Source organism: Amia ocellicauda, chromosome 23, assembly GCF_036373705.1.
Source record: "Amia ocellicauda isolate fAmiCal2 chromosome 23, fAmiCal2.hap1, whole genome shotgun sequence".
NCBI lineage: Eukaryota > Metazoa > Chordata > Actinopteri > Amiiformes > Amiidae > Amia > Amia ocellicauda.
In genome coordinates, this window is record NC_089872.1 from 3,103,615 (window position 1) to 3,123,978 (window position 20,364).

Genomic DNA, 20,364 nt, shown 5'->3' on the forward strand with positions numbered 1-20,364 from the left:
CCGTACACTATATAGCCTTGTTTTAACCAGCTACAAAAGTAGGAAAACATGTCTTATTGTTCTGCTTTTACTATGCAATCTATTGCATTAAACTGTCCTGGACTAAAATATTTCAGATGAAACTTTTATAGGTAGTTGATATTTGGACAATGCCACAATCTGCAATTGATTTTATTTTACCTTCCCAATACCGAATCAGCAATTGTTAAGCAATTTGGCAAACTGCTATGAGAGCTGTCAAGCAATACACTTCAAACTGCGAGTGCACAGTGTTAACAGCAGAGCTACAGCATCATGGGGAGGACTTATACAACTCTCACTGATAACACTGGTACTCAGAAATAAATAAATAAAAATATCTCGCAGCTTTATGGTAATGTACAGGGGGTGTAACTATGCAACAAAGCCAAGGAAATCCTGGCCAACTTGCTGTCTGGACTATAGGACTCTATGGATTTTATTGGTTGAGCCATTTGAGAGACACTTTAATAGCATTTTAAAAACAGTATGGCACAAAAATATAGCCTATAATTTATTTAAAATAAATCAATAATAAATCTGCTAATAGAAAACTACAAACCTGTACATCATAGCGGTTACATTTAAGATTAGAAGAAAGTGCCATCTTACTAAAAATGAAGCCGCAATTGAGTACAGTTCTGTAGTTTTCTATTAGCAGGTGGGTCAAAGTTTTGATTTAATCTGGCTCAAGGTGGGGGCTTAAAACAAGCACATTACTTAGCTGTGACCAGACTCCCACTAAAGGTCCCACTAGTTCTAAAATCATTATTTTATGTGTCTTTATATTTTGTTATAGTGTATTATTATTATTATTATTATTATTATTATTATTATTATTATTATTATTATTATTTCTTGGCAGACGCCCTTATCCAGGGAGACTTACAACATAAGTGCAAAAATACAGTTAATTAAAGGCATCAATCATTACAAATTCGATTTACATAAAACATAGCAATTCAAAATAAAATACATTTTACAACTTCCAATTTACACAGGCAAGTACAGTAAGTGAGGTCATACATCCTGGACGGTAAAAGCTAAGTGCTGTCAAGATGTAGGGTCACAGTCAAGGGCTACGGGAAAGGGAGCAAGGAGGAAAACAATCAAAAACGCAAGAAGCATAATAAAACTCTGTGCAGTGCTATCTGACGGGGATTAAAAAGGACTAATATTATTAGTACTGTCTGAAAAGATGTGTCTTGAGTAAGCGCCGGAATGAGGTCAAGGACTCTGTTTTGACTGGTTGTTCCACCATTTAGGGGCCAGGGATGAGAAGGAGCGGGCTCTGGAGGAAGGGGAGTGGAGAGGAGGTAGAGTTAGTCTTCTGGCACTGGAAGACCGCAGTGGTCTGGAGGGGATGTATGGAGAGACGAGGGACTGAAGGTAACTTGATGCAGTGTGGTTGAAGCAGCAGTAGGTGATGGGTCAATGTCTTGAACTGAATGCGTGCCGGTATCGGGAGCCAGTGGAGGGAGCAGAGCAGTGGAGTAGCGTGTGCGAAACGGGGCAGAGAGAATATCAGACGAGCTGCAGAGTCCTGGATGAGCTGGAGCGAGCGGGTAGTAGTTGCAGGTAGGCTGGCCAGGTGGGAGTTGCAGTAGTCCAGGCGGGATAGGACCATGTACTGGACGAGCAGCTGAGTCGAGTAGTCGGTGAGGAAGGGACGGATGTTGGCGTATGTTGCTCAGGAAGAATCTACAGGTGCGTGTCAATGTGGTGATGTGCTGGGTGTAGGAGAGCGCAGGATCGAGGGTGACTCCGAGATTTTTAGCGGAAAACTAAGGAGAGAATGTGGTGGATTCCAAGGGGATCGAGATGGAGAGGTCAGCAGAAGGTGAGGAAGAGTGGGGGAATAAGATACATACCACTCTTACAGATCGGGTCCAGATCGGGTCCAACATAGAAGCAACTTTTAAAATTGTTAAATTTAAAACGTACCAAATCATAGTGGTTGTCAAACTTCAGCATGTAAACTCTCTCGAGTTTTGTTGTGTCATAAGCAATCATATACACCCCCCCTACATACACACACACACACAAACACTGTAACCTACATTACTGTAACTTAGTCAATTAATACAAACCCAAATTTGAATTATTTGCAATCTCCCCTGTGGATTAATCTCCTCTGTTGTTGCTGAGGTAAAAAATAATTGACTGCATTTACTGAATATTACAGTGGGGAAGGCAAATTTGTAGTTTTTCTGCTATTGAGGATGTTATGACACAACACATCTGGAATAACTCGAGAGTTTACATGAAGTTTGACATCTGCCATTATTTGGTAAATTTTACATATTACATTTTTAAAAGTTGTTTATAATTATTTTATGGTTATGAATAATACACAAAACAGTACACATCCACATAGGAAAGAATTTATGGTCCTTTTGATTTCTTATAATAATAATAATAATAATAATAATAATACAATACAATACAATAATAATTGCGAAATAAATCAATGTTATTTCATATTAATGCAATAATCTTGCAAAATAACACAATATAATCACATGTAAACAAAATAATTATTGCAAAATAATGCAATGTTTTCTTATATAAATAGCCTTTATTTTTTTCTATACATTTTATTTAAAGGAATTTCAATCCATAAATGTGCTTGATAAAAACAAAACCAGTAAGTCCCACACAGGCATTTCAAGTACCAATACTAGGAGAGAACTCCATGCTGCACATTGATCTTTCCTACAAACATTATGGATTTTCCCAGAGGAATCTCAAAACCCTCAAGTGACTAACATGCAATACCAATGAACAATCTATTAGTCACTCCTGGGATTACAAAGATTATAAAACCCTTCAAATAAAAACTGAAACAGAAAAGGAAAACCTCAATATTCTGTTTTAAGCCACCAGTACTATGGATTGTGCATCGTGCCACCATAAGAATCTAGTGTTTACAATACACTGAACAAGTTAAAAAGCTAAATCTCGTGACCTTTCTTCATAAGATTGACTCCTAGTTCATCATCTTTAAAGGAATATGTGGTTTGAACACTACAGATAGAGGCACAAGACCTCTGCAACTTAAACTACACATTTCAACAAGCCCTCACAGCCTTCACTTTCCCTACAGGAGATGTTATGTTGCTGAAAGTCAAGGCTGTAATGAGACAGCCTCAATCACAACTCTAAAAGGACAGATTCAATTACACTTCAAACCCCTGCAGAGGCTTTTCAGACCGGAAAAAAACAGATTATCTTTCAAATGCAGTTCTTTACTGGCAACTATAGTGGGCTTAATGGGAGATTGAGAGAAAATAAAAATGTCACAATTCCTATTAGAATACCTTGAATTCATATGATTCCTCAATGACGACTTCAAGTTTGACATACTCCCCCAGTGTGGGGCGGCCCATCTCCGCAATGCGTCGCTCTTCCTCATCTTTGCCAGTCAGAGCTTCTGAGTCGTCCTCTTCCTCTGTAAAAGGGAACCACTTGAAACTTTAACAGAAATAGCTGTGAAACAATAACTATTCATACCAGACTAGCTCTCCACAGCAATCTCCAGAAGCTTCATTCGCAGAATCAAAATGGACTACTGCCATACAAATAAAAAATCAAGATTTAGGTGAAGTATAGGCTTGTCCTAAGATGTAAAATTATACATTTTTATTAGAATGATACTGCAGTGAATATAAATAAATTAATAACATATCCATATAAATATATGAATGAATAAGTGGTGAATAATGAACCAGTTCCTTTGAAAGAATACACCATTTTGCACCAGAATTCTTGACTTTTTAATCCACTTTTCAGCGTGATCTATTTATTTCACTTGAGGGCTTGGGAAAATGTGTACAACACTGGTAAAATTGTGCAATTCAACACACATATATATTCTTAGGGGTGTTAGTTTCTAATTTAGGAACCAATTTCCCAATAAAGGCATGACTTGTCAGACTAAATGGCCTAAATGATGGAAAACAGGGTGGCATAGTCCTTGGTAGCTCAAATAGTGTTTTCAGCACACAGTGACAGAATGTGATATAAAAAATGGACCAGACAATCCTATTACAAAAGATAATGTTTCAGATGGATTGGAAAACTATAGGCTTCTTCATCATGATTAATTTACACACACACACACACACACACATATAAATAGAAAAAGGAAACAGTATGCACTATGCTGTATGTTTGATGCAGAAAACAACACATATTCTGGATACTTTTTACTGAAAAGGGAAATCAGTGGTGCCTTGTGATAAATAGCCAATATAGAATACAGCAGTTTTTTTTTAGTATAATAGGTTTGTGAAGAATGCTTCCATACCCAAATAAACAGCAATTGCCAACATATGATGGTAAAACTGCAGAAACTGTTTTAGCTGATTTACTGGCAAAACTATTGGAGATAAGGTCCTCAAAGATCCACTGAAAAATAGAAAGATTATGGAAAGGGAGATCATCCAATGAGCTAGATATTCATGAACATCGACCGGTGTAGTTCGTATCACTTGTAGTTTAAAATTACAATGTATGCTACTATATTCGTACACTGATTTTAGAAATGTGTCTTTACAGTCGAAACTGTATACGTTCCTTCAATGAGACAATTGGTATTATAATTAGTCAGAAAATGTTATGGACACACAGAAAATGAGTACAGGGAAAGCAACTATGTGCTTCAAAATGAGTGCTCACTGAGACACGGATGATGGGTAATTTGGGACTGGTTGAACATATGTGTCATTCTACTTAAATTTCCTCATATTTAATATAGTACTAAAGTAAATAATTTTAAATGTGCTAATGTTAAGATTATTTACTCTGAACATATATTAATTCAAAAAGATATGGATTCAGGGCCAAATCATACTAACAAATGTATTTAAAATAAAGAACCACTGTAATAGCCTCTCATTCATATTCCATACAACTTGGCCTTGTCTACAGCCTCTTTGCAGTTCAATTGGCCTCGGCAGTGAAAGACATTCAGAAAGCTCAATATTTCTCTTCACAACTATAGACAAATATATGATCAAAGTACTTGATCTACCACTGTTAATGCTATTAATTATAATGAAGACTGTCACATATAACAAGGGTTATCTAACGATAGGTTGCGTATGCAACCCCGGTTATCTGAAAAAGGAAGCACTGCCCAAGGGGGAGGGGTTTCGGGGCACTTTCGCAGGAACCCGATCGAAACGTCACTCTATCAAAGCTGCCATTGGCCCCTGCGCTCGTCACTCAGAACAGGTCCCTTCCCACTTCCTGTTCTATAAAATGTGATGTCAGCGCAGGTTCGTCCTCTTTTGCCGGGAGCTTGGACTCCCGCGCGACCTTGCAACCCTTGGGCAGTGCTTCCTTTTTCAGATAACCGGGGTTGCATACACAACCTATCGTTATCTTTCAAGTCGGAAGCACTGCCCAAGGGGGAGGAGTTACTGTATAACAAAACCGTCGCAAGGGAGGAGGCAGCGAGCTGATAAGGGAGCCTGCCCCGAGGTGCACCGCTAGGGGACCTCGGCAACACAACTCCAGACAGTAACCTCAGGGGCACCGTAGGGCCACACCTGAGCCATCCAGGAGTGAGGACCGTAGTCACGCTCTACCGGGAACTGTCTGCAATCAGCATATATGAAGTGGGGCTACAGAGGTTAACTCTTACGCCCTCCGCTTACAAGAGCAAGGCCGGCTGCTCTACTAGTGCAGCTAGGAGCGAGGCCGTAATCTACTTGCACAATATCTGGCGTGGGCAATCAAGCACTTGTGCGTCCTCCGCGGAATATCATGGCAGTGGACCCCTGATCCAATAGCAGCGGGGCCACAGACCCAATGAGAAAAATACAATATAATACATAGCTGGCTAGTCAACAGAGTAGCTGAGCTGAACAATACACAATACATATATATCGCATGACAGCAAAACCTTCATGCTGTCAGCGCGCAGCACAAGAGCATCCAACTCGACTAAACAGTACAGAGTGGAAGAGCTCCATTGTGCTGACAATTTAGATTTCGTACAAACGAACTATATACACCACGGGGCGCAGGAACGAAGTCATGCACCGCCCATGGAACACAGGAGCAGTTGACGCCCACTGGTTAGACCGGCTAATGCAAGGCAACATTAGCTCTACTGTGTTAACAAAGGAACTATATACACAGCGAGGTAGCGAACTCAAGTGCCGTCAGCTGGGAACAGCGGCAGTAAACTCCATTCCACAATTTTAGAATGGAGCCACAGTCCTGCTGTTTAACACATACAGTGAGGGAAAAAAGTATTTGATCCCCTGCTGATTTTGTACGTTTGCCCACTAACAAAGAAATGATCAGTCTATAATTTTAATGGTAGGTGTATTTTAACAGTGAGAGACAGAATAACAACAAAAAAATCCAGAAAAACGCATTTCAAAAAAGTTATAAATTGATTTGCATGTTAATGAGGGAAATAAGTATTTGACCCCTTCGACTTAGTACTTGGTGGCAAAACCCTTGTTGGCAATCACAGAGGTCAGACGTTTCTTGTAGTTGGCCACCAGGTTTGCACACATCTCAGGAGGGATTTTGTCCCACTCCTCCTTGCAGATCATGTCCAAGTCATTAAGGTTTCGAGGCTGACGTTTGGCAACTCGAACCTTCAGCTCCCTCCACAGATATTTTATGGGATTAAGGTCTGGAGACCCGCTAGGCCACTCCAGGACCTTAATGTGCTTCTTCTTGAGCCACTCCTATGTTGCCTTGGCTGTGTGTTTTGGGTCATTGTCATGCTGGAATACCCATCCACGACCCATTTTCAATGCCCTGGCTGAGGGAAGGAGGTTCTCACCCAAGATTTGACGGTACATGGCCCCGTCCATCGTCCCTTTGATGCAGTGCAGTTGTCCTGTCCCCTTAGCAGAAAAACACCCCCAAAGCATAATGTTTCCACCTCCATGTTTGACGGTGGGGATGGTGTTCTTGGGGTCATAGGTAGCATTCCTCCTCCTCCAAACACAGTGAGTTGAGTTGATGCCAAAGAGCTCGATTGTGGTCTCATCTGACCACAACACTTTCACCCAGTTCTCCTCTGAATCATTCAGAGACATGTGCTTTCTTGAGCAGGGGGACCTTGCGGGCGCTGCAGGATTTCAGTCCTTCACGGCATAGTGTGTTACCAATTGTTTTCTTGGTGACGATGCCTTGAGATAATTAACCAGATCCTCCCGTGTAGTTCTGGGCTGATTCCTCACCATTCTCATGATCATTGAAACTCCACGAGGTGAGATCTTGCATGGAGCCCCAGACCGAGGGAGACTGACAGTTATTTTGTGTTTCTTCCATTTGCGAATAATAGCACCAACTGTTGTCACCTTCTCACCAAGCTGCTTGGTGATGGTCTTGTAGCCCATTCCAGCCTTGTGTAGGTCTACAATCTTGTCCCTGACATCCTTGGACAGCTCTTTGGTCTTGGCCATGGTGGAGAGTTTGGAATCTGATTGATTGATTGCTTCTGTGGACAGGTGTCTTTTATACAGGTAACGAGCTGAGATTAGGAGCACTCCCTTTAAGAGAGTGCTCCTAATCTCAGCTCATTACCTTTATAAAAGATACCTGGGAGCCAGAAATCTTGCTGATTGATAGGGGATCAAATACTTATTTCCCTCATTAACATGCAAATCAATTTATAACTTTTTTGAAATGCGTTTTTCTGGATTTTGTTGTTGTTATTCTGTTTCTCACTGTTAAAATACACCTACCATTAAAATTATAGACTGATCATTTCTTTGTCAGTGGGCAAACGTACAAAATCAGCAGGGGATCAAATACTTTTTTCCCTCACTGTAATACATATATAGACATATATACATCACGGGGTGCATGAGCTGGCTCATGCGCCACACGTGGAACACAGGAGCAGTTGACACCTGTTGAATAGCGCAGCTAACACAGGACAACTACAGCTCTACTATGTGAATAAATGAACTATGTACACAGCGGGGCACTGGAGAACTCAAGTGCCCTCCGCTGGAGGACAACAGCAGCGGCCCCCTGCTCTATGGCGTTATACAGCCAGAGTGGGCCACAGACCTGCTGACCAATACACAGAGCGGGGTACAGGCCAACGCATGCACCACCGTGACACAATTACAATGAACGAACTATATACAGATCGGCCTCTTAAGGCAACATGCCTGTAAGCCGCACGGCAAGCTCCAGGAACACATCGACAGGGCTGTCTGTACATCCAGGAGCAGCTCGCGTGGGTACTCGACTGGAAGGCATAGTCCGGTGGAAGGGAAAGACACGGTTCACTAGCTCCCTCAGGATGCACTTGCAGGGGCAGACTGGGAGAGGAAAGGCAGGAGCCAGAGCCTGCAGGCTACTGGGGCTTGACTGCAGCCAAAACTGGGTTCCCAAAGGAAGGGAACGGTCCAGTCACATCCAACCTGTAGAACCGGGCAAATGTAAGTGGCGAGGCCCAAGCTGCAGCCGCACAAATGTCTGCCAAGGGGGCACCTGGCAAAGCAAGGGGGCTAGCACGACGTCCATGCACTTGGAAAAAGTGAGTGGCGCTAGCGACAGGCCGAAGGGGAGAACAGCAAACTCGAACGCTCGGCCCTCGAAGGCGAAGCGGAGAAACTTCCTGTGCACCTGCGCAATGGGGATGTGAAAGTAAGCATCTTTCAGATCCACCGTGGTGAACCAGTCGCCAGGCTTGATGGCCTGGGACATGGTGCGCAGGTTGAGCATCTTGAAGCGCAGCACTTTGAGGTTGCGGTTCAGGCGCCTCAGATCCAAGATGGGGTGGAAACCGCCATCTTTCTTGGGCACAAGGAAGTATGGGGAATAAAATCCCTCGTGCTGCCCTGGCGGGGGCACTTCGCGTCGAAATCGCCGCTCTCCTGGAGAAGCGAGCAATCCGCACACTGAAATGGGTCCCTCATTTGCGTCCACACCACACCCTGGAAGGGGGGTGGACGTGTCTGAAATTGCAGGGAGTAGCCAACTGATATAATTTGGAGCACCCAAGAGTCTTGGGTGCAGAGTTGCCAATTGGAGAGTTGTTAGGGGGTGTAAGGGTGGGCCAGAGGCTGCTGGAACGCCTCGGGGACGGGGCTCAGGTGGTGGAGGAGGCGGGGTCGGGCCGGGTCCCCTCCTACCACGAGCTGCCGTGGGCCGCCGGGGCCAAGGCGGCGAGCCTGGGGGGGTGCCTGCCTGCCAGTGAAACACTGGCAGAGATCGGCAGGTGGGCGGGGTTGTGACCTGGGCTGTGGTCCGGCCTGTGGCCTGGGCTGTGGCCTGGGAGCCGCGGTCCGGGGGCCTCCACGCCGGCGAGCTGCTGCAGACGGCCTGCGTCGCTGAACCCGAGGTGCCACCGGGTACACTCGGACCAACTGCAGTGACTGCTGCCTCTCCTGGAGGGTGCGCGAGAGCATCTCCTCCACAGAGGGGCCAAAAGTAAAGCCCGGCGAGATAGGGACATCCATGAGGCGAGTCCTGTCCACCTCAGGGACCTGCCGTGCCTGGGACAGCCAAAGCTGGCGGCGCGCCGCCACAATGGCTGCCAAGGATCGCCCTGTCGCCCTTGCCCCCTGGCGCATCACCGTGACCAGCTGGTCCGCCACCGCCACTCTGTCCTGGCCTGAGCCGCGAATTTTACTGCCGCTGCTAACGCTCCTGCTGTGGAGGAAGAAGCCCTGAGGACAAAAAACCAACACAGCAAGCAGTCGGAATATATATAGCACTATATAACCACGACTATTATTTTTAAAAGGCTCTTCTTGTGAACGAAACTGAAACCGAAAGCGCAGCCGGACCTCCGGTGCACGGACGGGACAGAATTGGGATTAGCTATCAATAATAACTAAACACACACAAGACAGAGACGATGTGTAGCGAAAACGGTGGTGAACAACACTATGAAGTGAGCCAGCCAGCCGAAATACGCAGTTTGAATGTTTATTACAAACACAGACACAGAGAGCTTACGTTCCTGAGTCAAGTGAAGAGGCAAAAGAGGACGAACCTGCGCTGACGTCATGTTTTATAGAACAGGAAGTGGGAAGGGACCTGTTCTGAGTGACGAGCGCAGGGGCCAATGGCAGCTTTGATAGAGTGACGTTTCGATCGGGTTCCCGCGGAAGTGCGCAGAAACCCCTCCCTCTTGGGCAGTGCTTCCGACTTGAAAGATAACATTTGTTTCTCATGTGCTTAGTGTATGTGCTTTCCAGTTTCTTCCCACTACTTGAATTTGGAAGATTGTTTCCTGACTAAGCATATCATAACGCTATCAAAGTGAATGTGTGTATATATATGTATACAAAAGTATTCACCCCCCTTGGACTTTTCCACATTTCATTGTATTACAACATGAAATCAGAAGCTTACTGCAGCGGCATGCCCCGTCACCAGATCTCAATCCAGTTGAGCATCTGTTGGTTGAGACGGAACAAGCTATTCAGAGCATTGATAAACTACCAGCTTCACACAACTGTGGGAAGCATTGGAGTCAACATGGACCAGCATCCCTGTGGAACACTTTTGACACCTTATAGAGTCCATGCCCCGATGAATTGAGGCTGTTCTGAGGCCAAAAGGGAGTGCAACTGAATATTAGTTGTTCCTAATGTTTGGTGCACTCAGTATATATCCGCAATTTAAACAATACAAACATATTGTATTCTATATTTGAAAATGTGCTATATATATATATATATATATATATATACACCGATCAGCCATAACATTGACCACCTGCCTAATATTGTGTAGATCCACCTTTTGCTGCCAAAACAGCCCTGACCCGTTGAGGCATGGACTCCACTAGACCTCTGAAGGTGTGCTGTGGTATCTGGCACCAAGACGTTAGCAGCAGATCCTTTAAGTCCTGTAAGTTGCGAGGTGGGGCCTCCATGGATCGGACTTGTTTGGCCAGCACATCCCACAGATGCTCGATTGGATTGAGATCTGGGGAAATTGGAGGCCAAGTCAACACCTTGAACTCGTGATTCATCAGACCAGGCCACCTTCTTCCATTGCTCCGTGGTCCAGTTCTGATGCTCACGTGCCCATTGTAGGCACTTTCGGCAGTGGACAGGGGTCAGCATGGGCACCCTGACTTGTCTGCGGCTATGCAGCCCCATACGCAACAAACTGCGATGCAATGTATGTTCTGACACCTTTCTATCAGAACCAGCATTAACTTTTTCAGCAATTTGAGCTACAGTAGGTCGTCTGTTGGATCGGACCACATGGGCCAGCCTTCACTCCCCACATCACTGAGCCTTGGCCACCCATGACCCTGTCGCCGGTTCACCATTTTTCCTTCCTTGCACCACTTTTGATAGGTACTGACCACTGCAGACCGGGAACACCCCACAAGAGCTGCAGTTTTGGAGATGCTCTGACCCAGTCATCTAGCCATCACAATTTGGCACTTAGCAAAGTCAAATGTTAACTCTAAGTCACACTGGATAAGGGCATCTGTTAATAAATAAATAAATACATAAATAAATAAAATAACCATATTATTATTATTGTTTACCACTTAAAACATTACTGGGGGGCAGCTGCTAAACTCAACTATTAGGGCAGTGATGCTTATGATGCAGAAATGTTTAAGAGTCATATGCTCAGGTAATACACAATTGAAGCAGAATAGGGAGATATGTAAAGCTCATCAGTTGAAATGCACACTCTGCTTGCTTTCTGTAGACTGATGATACCACTTTTAACTCAACACTTTTGGATCATGCATAGTTTTGGTTTCTCATCAGGACTGCCAAATTAACAAGTATTTTCTGAATAAAAGACTGAAAAATATATCCAATCTGGGAAGAGGGGAAGAAAGAAAATAACTGTTTTTTGTTTGGCACAATTATTTCAATCCAACATGACCATGCTGAAACAGCAAGATCCTGCAGTGACGCACTTCACAGTAATGGCAGGTCCAGCAGTTTCATTTGAGAATTACCTTTAATTACACACGCTTTCTGAAGTAGTTCAATTTGGCATGAGGGGATTGTTGGGAAGCTCAGCAGTGCACAATGTTGGGCAACGTCTGCCTTTCACTCAATTAATTTCCTTCCCTGGGTCTTGACTATGTATTGGGGCTTTCATTTGAGGTGAATGGAAAATAGTTTTTGATTGTAGGAAAAAAGTGCACATTTACGGAGCCAGGCAGAAACAGCTATGTACCTTAAAAAGTAGATTTCCAAGTGAAAGGCATATTTCTTAAAGATATTCATAAGAACATAAGAAAGTTTATAAACGAGAGGGGGCCATTCGACCCCAAGGATCCTATCCAGACTATTTTTAAATGTTCCCAAACTTTCAGCTTCAACCACATCACTGGGTAGTTTATTCCAGATTGTGACTACTCTCTGTGTAAAGAAGTGTCTCCTGTTTTCCGTTTTGAATGCCTTGAAGCCCAATTTCCATTTGTGTCCCCGGGTGCGTGTGTCCCTGCTGATCTGGAAAAGCTCCTCTGGTTTGATGTGGTCGATGCCTTTCATGATTTTGAAGAATTGGATCAAGTCCCCACGTAGTCTCCTCTGTTCCAGGGTGAAAAGGTTCAGTTCCCTCAGTCTCTCCGAGTAGGACTTTCCCTTCAGACCTGCAATAAGTCTGGTTGCTCTCCTCTGAACTGCCTCTAAAGCAGCAATATCCTTCTTGAAGTGTGGTGCCCAGAACTGTAATCAGTATTCCAGATGAGGTCTAACTAGCACATTGTACAGTCTTAACATTACTTCCCTTGTTTTAAATTCTACACTTTTGACAATATAACCTAGCATTCTGTTTGCCTTTTTTATTGCTTCCCCACATTGCTTGGATGGAGAAAGTGAGGAGTCCACATAGACTCCAAGGTCTTTCTCATGTGTTACTTCATCTAGATCTGTACCTCCCATAGTGTAATTATAGTGGACATTTTTGTTACCTGCATGTATTACCTTGCACTTGTCCACATTGAATTTCATCTGCCAGGTGTCAGCCCACAACTGAATATTATCTAAGTCCCTCTGAATAGCCTGTGCTGCCAAGATTGTATCTGCTGAGCCACCTATTTTGGTATCATCTGCAAATTTGACAAGTTTGCTAACTATCCCAGAGTCCAGATCATTAATATAGATTAGAAAAAGCAAAGGCCCTAGTACTGATCCCTGTGGAACTCCACTAACAACCTCACTCCAGTTAGAAGTGACTCCTCTAATCGATTATGTTTCCTATACATCAACCAGTTCACAATCCATCTACTTACATTACCCTGAATGCCTACAGCTTCCAATTTGAGGATCAGTCTTTGGTGTGGAACCTTATCAAAAGCTTTTTGGAAATCTAAGTATATCATGTCATATGCTTTCACGTGATCTACAGCTGCAGTTGCATGTTCACATTTTTTTAATAAATTAGTAAGACATGATCTGCCTCGTCTAAACCCATGTTGACTATCTCCAAGAATATGGTTTTCATTGAGATGCTCCTCTATTTTCTGTCTAATCATTTTTTCCAACATTTTACAGGTGATGCAGGTGAGACTGATTGGTCTGTAATTTCCTGGCTCAGTTTTGTCCCCTTTCTTGTGGATTGGTATGACATTTGCTGTCTTCCAGTCAGTTGGCACATCCCCTGTTCTAAGTGTCATTTGGAATAATCGAGTTAGCGGCCTATAAATAATTTCCCTCATTTCTTTAAGTACTGTTGGAAATATCCCATCTGGCCCAGGTGATTTGTTTGTTTTTAATTATGCTAGTCCCTTTAGTACCTCCTCCTCATTTATCCTGATCTCTCTTAGGGTTTGACTGGACTGATTGTCAACCTGTGGCATGTCATCTGTTTTTTCTTTTGTAAAAACCTCTGTGAAATACTCATTTAGAATATTTGCCACATCTTGTTTGTTTTCCAAGATACATCCATTTTTGCCCTTTATCTGTTTCACATCCTCCTTTATTGACCGCTTGCTGTTGTAATATTGAAAAAAGCTCTTTGCATTAGTTTTAGCTCCAAGAGCTATGTTTCTTCCTATTTCCCTCTTTGCTTTCCTGATCCCTTTCTTAAGATCTCTTTGCAGCTCAACATATTCTATGTATTTTGTTTCATCACCATCCCTTTTGTATGCGCTATACAACATTTTCTTCCTCTTTATATTTTTTTGCATACCTCTATGGCCAGTGTTTTTTGTTCCTCAATTTGCTAAGTTTTGGTACAAATTGCTCCTGAGCCTCAAGTAGTATATTCTTAAAATATACCCATCCATTTTCAACTAACTCTGTATCCAGTGTGCTCCAGTCTACCTCTTCTAAGTGCCATCTCATACCTTCAAGGTTTGCTTTTCTAAAATTGTAGACCATTGTTTTAGACTTGGACCTTGTTTTTTGAAAGAATGCCTCAAAGCTAACCATGACCATGACCAGTGGATTCCCCCCGGCTTTGGCCAGTAGCCCGTCTACTAGGGAGATTAGGGAGATCTGCAACCTGAGCACCAGGCAGGCAAGATACCATGCAGGTCTCCTTGTCACTAGAACACACTGTGTGATCTACACCTCTAAGAATTGAGTCTCCTACTATAACTACCTCCTTCTTCTGGGGGGGAGTGGGCACCATGGTGCTCTGGTGCTCAACTGCCCCCCCCATCACCTTCTGAGCTGTCACTGTCCAACTGGTGTCCAGCAGTTGGAACCTGTTGGGCAATTCAAGCTCTTGGGGTGTCTCTAGGGGTTGTGCACTTTTCTGCGGTTACGACCTACTGTAACCCAGCAGTTCTCTATGCTGTCCTGCTCTAAGGTTTCAACTCTCCTAGGTTTTGGCGTGCACACCATCTCTCTTATGGGCTGATTGACCAATTCTTCTATATCCCTAATACAGCGCAGATCGACAAGCTGAGCCTCAAGATCACAAACCTTGATCTCTAGGATTTCAACCTGCCGACAACGTTCACAATTTAAGCCTTCTTGGATGAGTTCATCCAGGAAGGCAATCATTCTGCAAACCTGACACTGTAATGGCCACATGCTTCTAAATGTAACTTTTTGTTTGTTTGTTTCTTTATACTTCTCTTGGTTCCTGCTGCCTAGTCAGCTGCCTAACTTTTGTCAACGAGAAACAGCACAGCTCTTTCTCAACAGCTGCTTTAAGTAGCTTTTGTCTACCTACCCCCAATTCACACCTAACTGGCCCCACCTGGCTCCTCCTGCAACAGAATTCATGCTAGTCCTAGACAGAAACTCCCTTCTACAACCTGTTTACTTTCACCAACTCAGCAGCTGAACTGAATTGACTTCAATTTAGGCAAACTACAGACAATGCTAACGTCAATTTAAGGCAAACTTAAAACAAAATGAGCAATGCTAAGACTATTCTGAAACTAGTCAAACAACAAGATGGCTACCTCTCACCTGTACTCTCCGGTCTCTCTCTGTGGCAACTTGTAAATACTTCTGCTCAAACACCTCTTAAGCAAAATACCACCTGCTTTGTGGAAACCTAAAAGCATACAAAGGTCTAGTCTAAACTCCATATGTGCACATTTGATCTGTGGTATTTTAATGTTGATATTATAATAATAATAATAATAATAATTATTATTATTATTATTATTATTAATGATAATAATTATTATAATACAAGTATTATTAAAAATAATAATAACAGCACAATAATAATCTAAGAGTTTGTTTAAGGTGTTTTTCTGTGCATATTTTCCATTTGCGTGAATAACTTCCAATTTGTGTTGTATATGGCTGTACTTAAAGTATGCCCAGTTTACACTGTTGACTGTGTAATAAAGCACACCAAATATAAAAGCCAACTATAAAATTAATGATGAATATAACAATACAAAAAACACAAATATACTTGATTGGTTCATTCCAAAACTACTAACCTTATACGTATGTGTTTTAGTGTCACTTTTAATGTCCTAAATTATATACATAATTTATAATATTCTCCTCCAAATATAGAAATCTGACATTTCAGATTAATTGTACTAAGGAATATTTTAGATTTTGTAATGATAATTACATGAATTCTACATAATTACATTTTTAACAGCCATACTTTCCACAGCAGTCAGTCTGACTGGCCTCTTCTATTTGATTTTAAAAACCAAACTTGGTAATTTATCCACTCAATGATAATAGAAAACCAGAAAAGCCTGAAGCAAGTGAAAAACTGGTACTTTTTTCCAAATGGTTTAGATTCAAAGCAGAATGACTGTCTTCTTCTTTCATCTTTCTCTCTGTTTACTCTGCTCTTTCCTTAGCAATATGTAAGTATAATCCCTGAGGAATATTCAGAAAAAGCAGAGTATATCTATTTCTGGTTTTCTAAATGACCTATTAGACATGCCTGATTTGAAATGTGTTCTAAGTACCCCCCTTTACTTTCTACTGTGTAAATGTAGACTACTTTGTTTAAGTGTTCTGCTGTTTCCTTAATAGAGGACTATTTCTGGCAAAGCTCCACGCTTTATCGGTAGTTAAAGAAACACAAGTTGGCTTGATGAGTTCAAACATATTAATTTCCCTGTGGTATTTTTTTCCTCTTTGGTTTCCTATTTTTATTAAAAATATTTATTCATTCTTGAAAGCATGCCATCCAATCTGTGCTTAATGTATGGAGACAGCTTACAGTCATCACAGGTTTTGATGCTTTTTGAAGTAAATGTAGTGCTTAGCATAGCTAAACAGTTTACATGTGAAGAATACACATTACATGTTACAAGTGTAGTATAGACTATTTTTTAAATCTTCACAACCTCTTATGTTTATCTGACACGCATCTTAGCAAAGGGTCAAAAATGTAATTTATGAATCTAGGGCCTAATTTTCAAAAAGGCTGTCTAAAGTACGTCCTGTAATTTGCTTCAAGTTTTTAAACCTTATAAAATGTGAGTGTCTCCAATGGATTGATTTATAGTTTTATTTAAATACAAAGTATTGTTACCATTTAATAGGAAATAATCATTTTATTAATTGAAAATACATAGTAACATTATGTAATTCTTAATATAATTAGTTTTGTTTTATTGAAAGCAAGATGCTGGACCTGTTTGAAATATTTTACATTTATTTATCAATTTTATACTAAAGAGTGTAAACAGTTTTCATTTGATCTCTTCCTTATTGAACCTCCTGTGTTACAACTGTCTCCTATGTTAGGGGGAATATCCAGACTGAACCTGGACAAGTGATGTTCAAATGCATTTCTAGAGGGGCACAATCCAGCAGGTTTTATATATAGGTCTATTAAGGTCATCATCTGCAGTGGACATAGGAATTGAGTAACACTGGTTCAGCGAATAATTAGTGCAATTAACTAATGAAGAGTTCCACTGGAATGAAGACCAGAAGCACTCGTCCTCTTGGACCAGACATAAAGAACACTTTGCTAGAATTTGGGGATTAGTTTGCTGTGAGATAATTAGGGTTAGAGGGACAAAATAGTCAAGATTCTGTTACAGGTGAATTATGCTCTGGACATGGAGAACAACATAGCTAACTGGAAAATCCTACATTAAAATTACAAGGTACGTGTAAATGGAGTGTTATTGGGAGAGCACTATTGCAGAGACTAGTAGAGGTTTTACTGATTCAGCAAGAAGATGCCTTTCATTTGGGCAGTGTGTGTTACAACCATGAGGTGTTTCTTTCAGGGAAAAGTGATTCCATCTGAGACAGGCGAGTGCAAATATCATTATTGAGCATTGGGGTGGAAAAGAAAAAAATGAAAAAATACACACACTGTGAACGAATTTCCTGGATGTTAATTAAAGTGCAGTCACTAGTGGGTCATGAAGAAAAAAAAGTATACCTGCAATGCAGACGACTGTAGAAGGGATTGGAGTCTCTCTACTTTGAACTTTTCTGTACATGTTCCGGCCTAATGGAGTGATAATCGTAAAACAAATGTATAGCACAATTCACAATGGCGGGAGTAGGAGGGGGAATTGAGTTATTTCTTTTTGTTTTGAAGCTATCAATGTAGGCTATGGTTGAGCTGGTCTCTTCCAAAGGAAGGCACATTACGCAAAGAAACTCAGTTACCTCAGAGTCTGCCTTTTCATTTCAATTCCTTATTCCTGCAACTCAGAATGAGGGAAGTTTTACAAAGAAAAGCTTGCTCCCAACCCCAATTCTTTAATATATTTTTTGGTGGAAATGGAGCACTCTCTTGTAAATTAGTGAGTCACTGTGGGTGAATTCTGTATGAATAACCATTCCAAGGAATAGTTTGTACCGCAATTCTGTAACTTTCTAGAACTGCCTTTATATAACAGACAAATAGTTTCCAACATATTAATACTAATAGAACTACTACTAATACAACTATATAAGCAAGTTACATCTGAATTAGGTATATCATTTTTTTTTTTTTTTTTTTGTTCCTTAATAAAAAGTATAAGAGATAGAAGACTTATAGATGTGTTAAGTTAAAAAGATGCAAGTAATCTTGCATATTCTATCCTATCATTGACAACTTCCAGTTATCTACATTTCTTAACAGACCAAAGGACAAAACCAATAAAAACAGAAAAATATATGAAAGCTTAAATGTTAGAAAGGATCTCCACCACCAATCATGCAGATTTTATATATATATATATATATATGAATATAATTGAATACTGATTAGTATAGATACATATTTGGAAAGTTATCCTTAGTTGTGTGGTCTTGGGAAAGAGAAATGTGCTAACAACTCAAAACTCAAACCAATGTCCTTTTGGCTTCCCTCATAAATAACTAATAAAATAGAGTAATATATTGTATACACTGAAAAATCTAAGATATTTGCAATCTGATCCTGTTATACACTGTATTATATTATAATAAACAGGGTAACAGATTTTGTGACACCAAAGAGTTTTAACTAAGATAAGTTGGAGATTGTTGACAGTTCAGCTACTATTATTGTAATAAATGTACTAGTAGGTATGGGTTACATTTAAAGTTTGTATGCATGGCACACAGTCAAATATTTAGCAGCTGGACATTTTAAGACTGAAATCAAATTAGCTGAATACTGTCTGTTGAATGTCCATTTTACATCTTTTAACTAAATACAATTTAACTAAAACATCTGAAGGGAACAACCTCTCAGAGATGTATAGTTCAATATAGTGTGTATGAAGCAAGAAAAAGCATTTAATATATGCCAAAAGGACAGTTAAGGTATGTTTTGTGCACAAAATGTACCATTGGTTGTGATAAGATTAACAAAAATAAGCTCTTACCATAGAGAATATCCCCTTAAAAATAGAAACCACAATTGTCTGTTAATAATAATAATAAAGTTAAAAAACAACAAAACAAAAAAATTACAAGGGTAAGAGATTTGAAGACTTTAAGCCAATAGAATGTCATACCTGTCTTAATGAATCCACCTAAAATGTGACATAAAAAAACACTATGAAAACACTCTCTTTGAAATATTCAGTGAATGAAAATGTGTAAAGATATTTTAATTGTATGACCTAGCGGTATCTGGTTTAGCTACATTGTACAGAATTTAAATAATACAATTTCTATACTTTTTGTGTTTCTGTTTCTACATTGGCAGACTGCATCACCTAGATTTATTTTTTGCTTTGCATGTTTGTTTAGTGCTGATAATCCCCCCAAAAATTAATAACACAATAACAATATGACAATAATAATTTATGATGCATTATCATTCTTCCAAGCAATAGGGAAACTAAACTAAACAGAATGTAACATTCTCATGAAGCCTAGTTCATGCATTAAAATACTTTTAAAACTTTTTTTAAGTATTACTCACTATATTCTGGTGTTTCAGTATATTCTGCTACTGCTATCCTTCTGTGAAATTCCAGGATTTATATATTTTAAGAATTAACCCCATTTTCATAAATTACACTAGTGGCAACATTTTGTATTAACTAACTATTATTTTATTTTTGAATTTAAAGGATCATAGTTATTCTTCATCTTTAAAATATTAAAGACTTTACAAAACAGTTATTGTAGTTATCCTAGTTTCTAGTAGTTACTTTTCTTAATGCTGGAGGGAATCAAAGTCAAGTTTTTTCCCACCTGTAGAACACAAAACTAAGTGCCATAATTTTGTTTAGTTTTTTATTTGCAATTGTCAATTTGTTCCTTTAAACCCTGAAATTGTTGAATATTTGAGAGATCATCTGATTTCTTGTTAAAATTTGAGTTGCACAAACAGCAGAGCTACAACATTGTAAATAGGATTGATGTAGGTGTCCTTGATAAAATGGCACAGCTACCTTTATAGATAAATACATTAGCAATTTGATATAAACTCTGAGATTTTAACAAATGTTTTCTGAGGAATTTTGCGCATAACATATTTAAGTGCAATATACTTAATTTGACTCCATGTGCGTGATCAATA

General features: G+C 40.5%; 1 protein-coding gene across 9 annotated transcripts in view; it reads right to left on the reverse strand.

The window, feature by feature from the left end:
• LOC136719232 (sodium/calcium exchanger 1) overlaps positions 1-20,364 on the reverse strand; it is a 246,297-nt gene that overhangs the window by 43,215 nt on the left and 182,718 nt on the right. For 3 of the 9 annotated variants that reach the window (XM_066697085.1, XM_066697083.1, XM_066697084.1), the window contains 4 exons: positions 19,349-19,366; positions 19,217-19,231; positions 17,794-17,862; positions 3,339-3,469 (listed from right to left, as the gene is read on the reverse strand). In XM_066697085.1, the coding sequence (XP_066553182.1) occupies positions 3,339-3,469; positions 17,794-17,862; positions 19,217-19,231; positions 19,349-19,366 (233 nt within the window). The remainder of the gene's footprint in view (positions 1-3,338; positions 3,470-17,793; positions 17,863-19,216; positions 19,232-19,348; positions 19,367-20,364) is intronic. The other 6 variants (XM_066697088.1, XM_066697086.1, XM_066697089.1 and 3 more) reach the window with 3 other exon arrangements.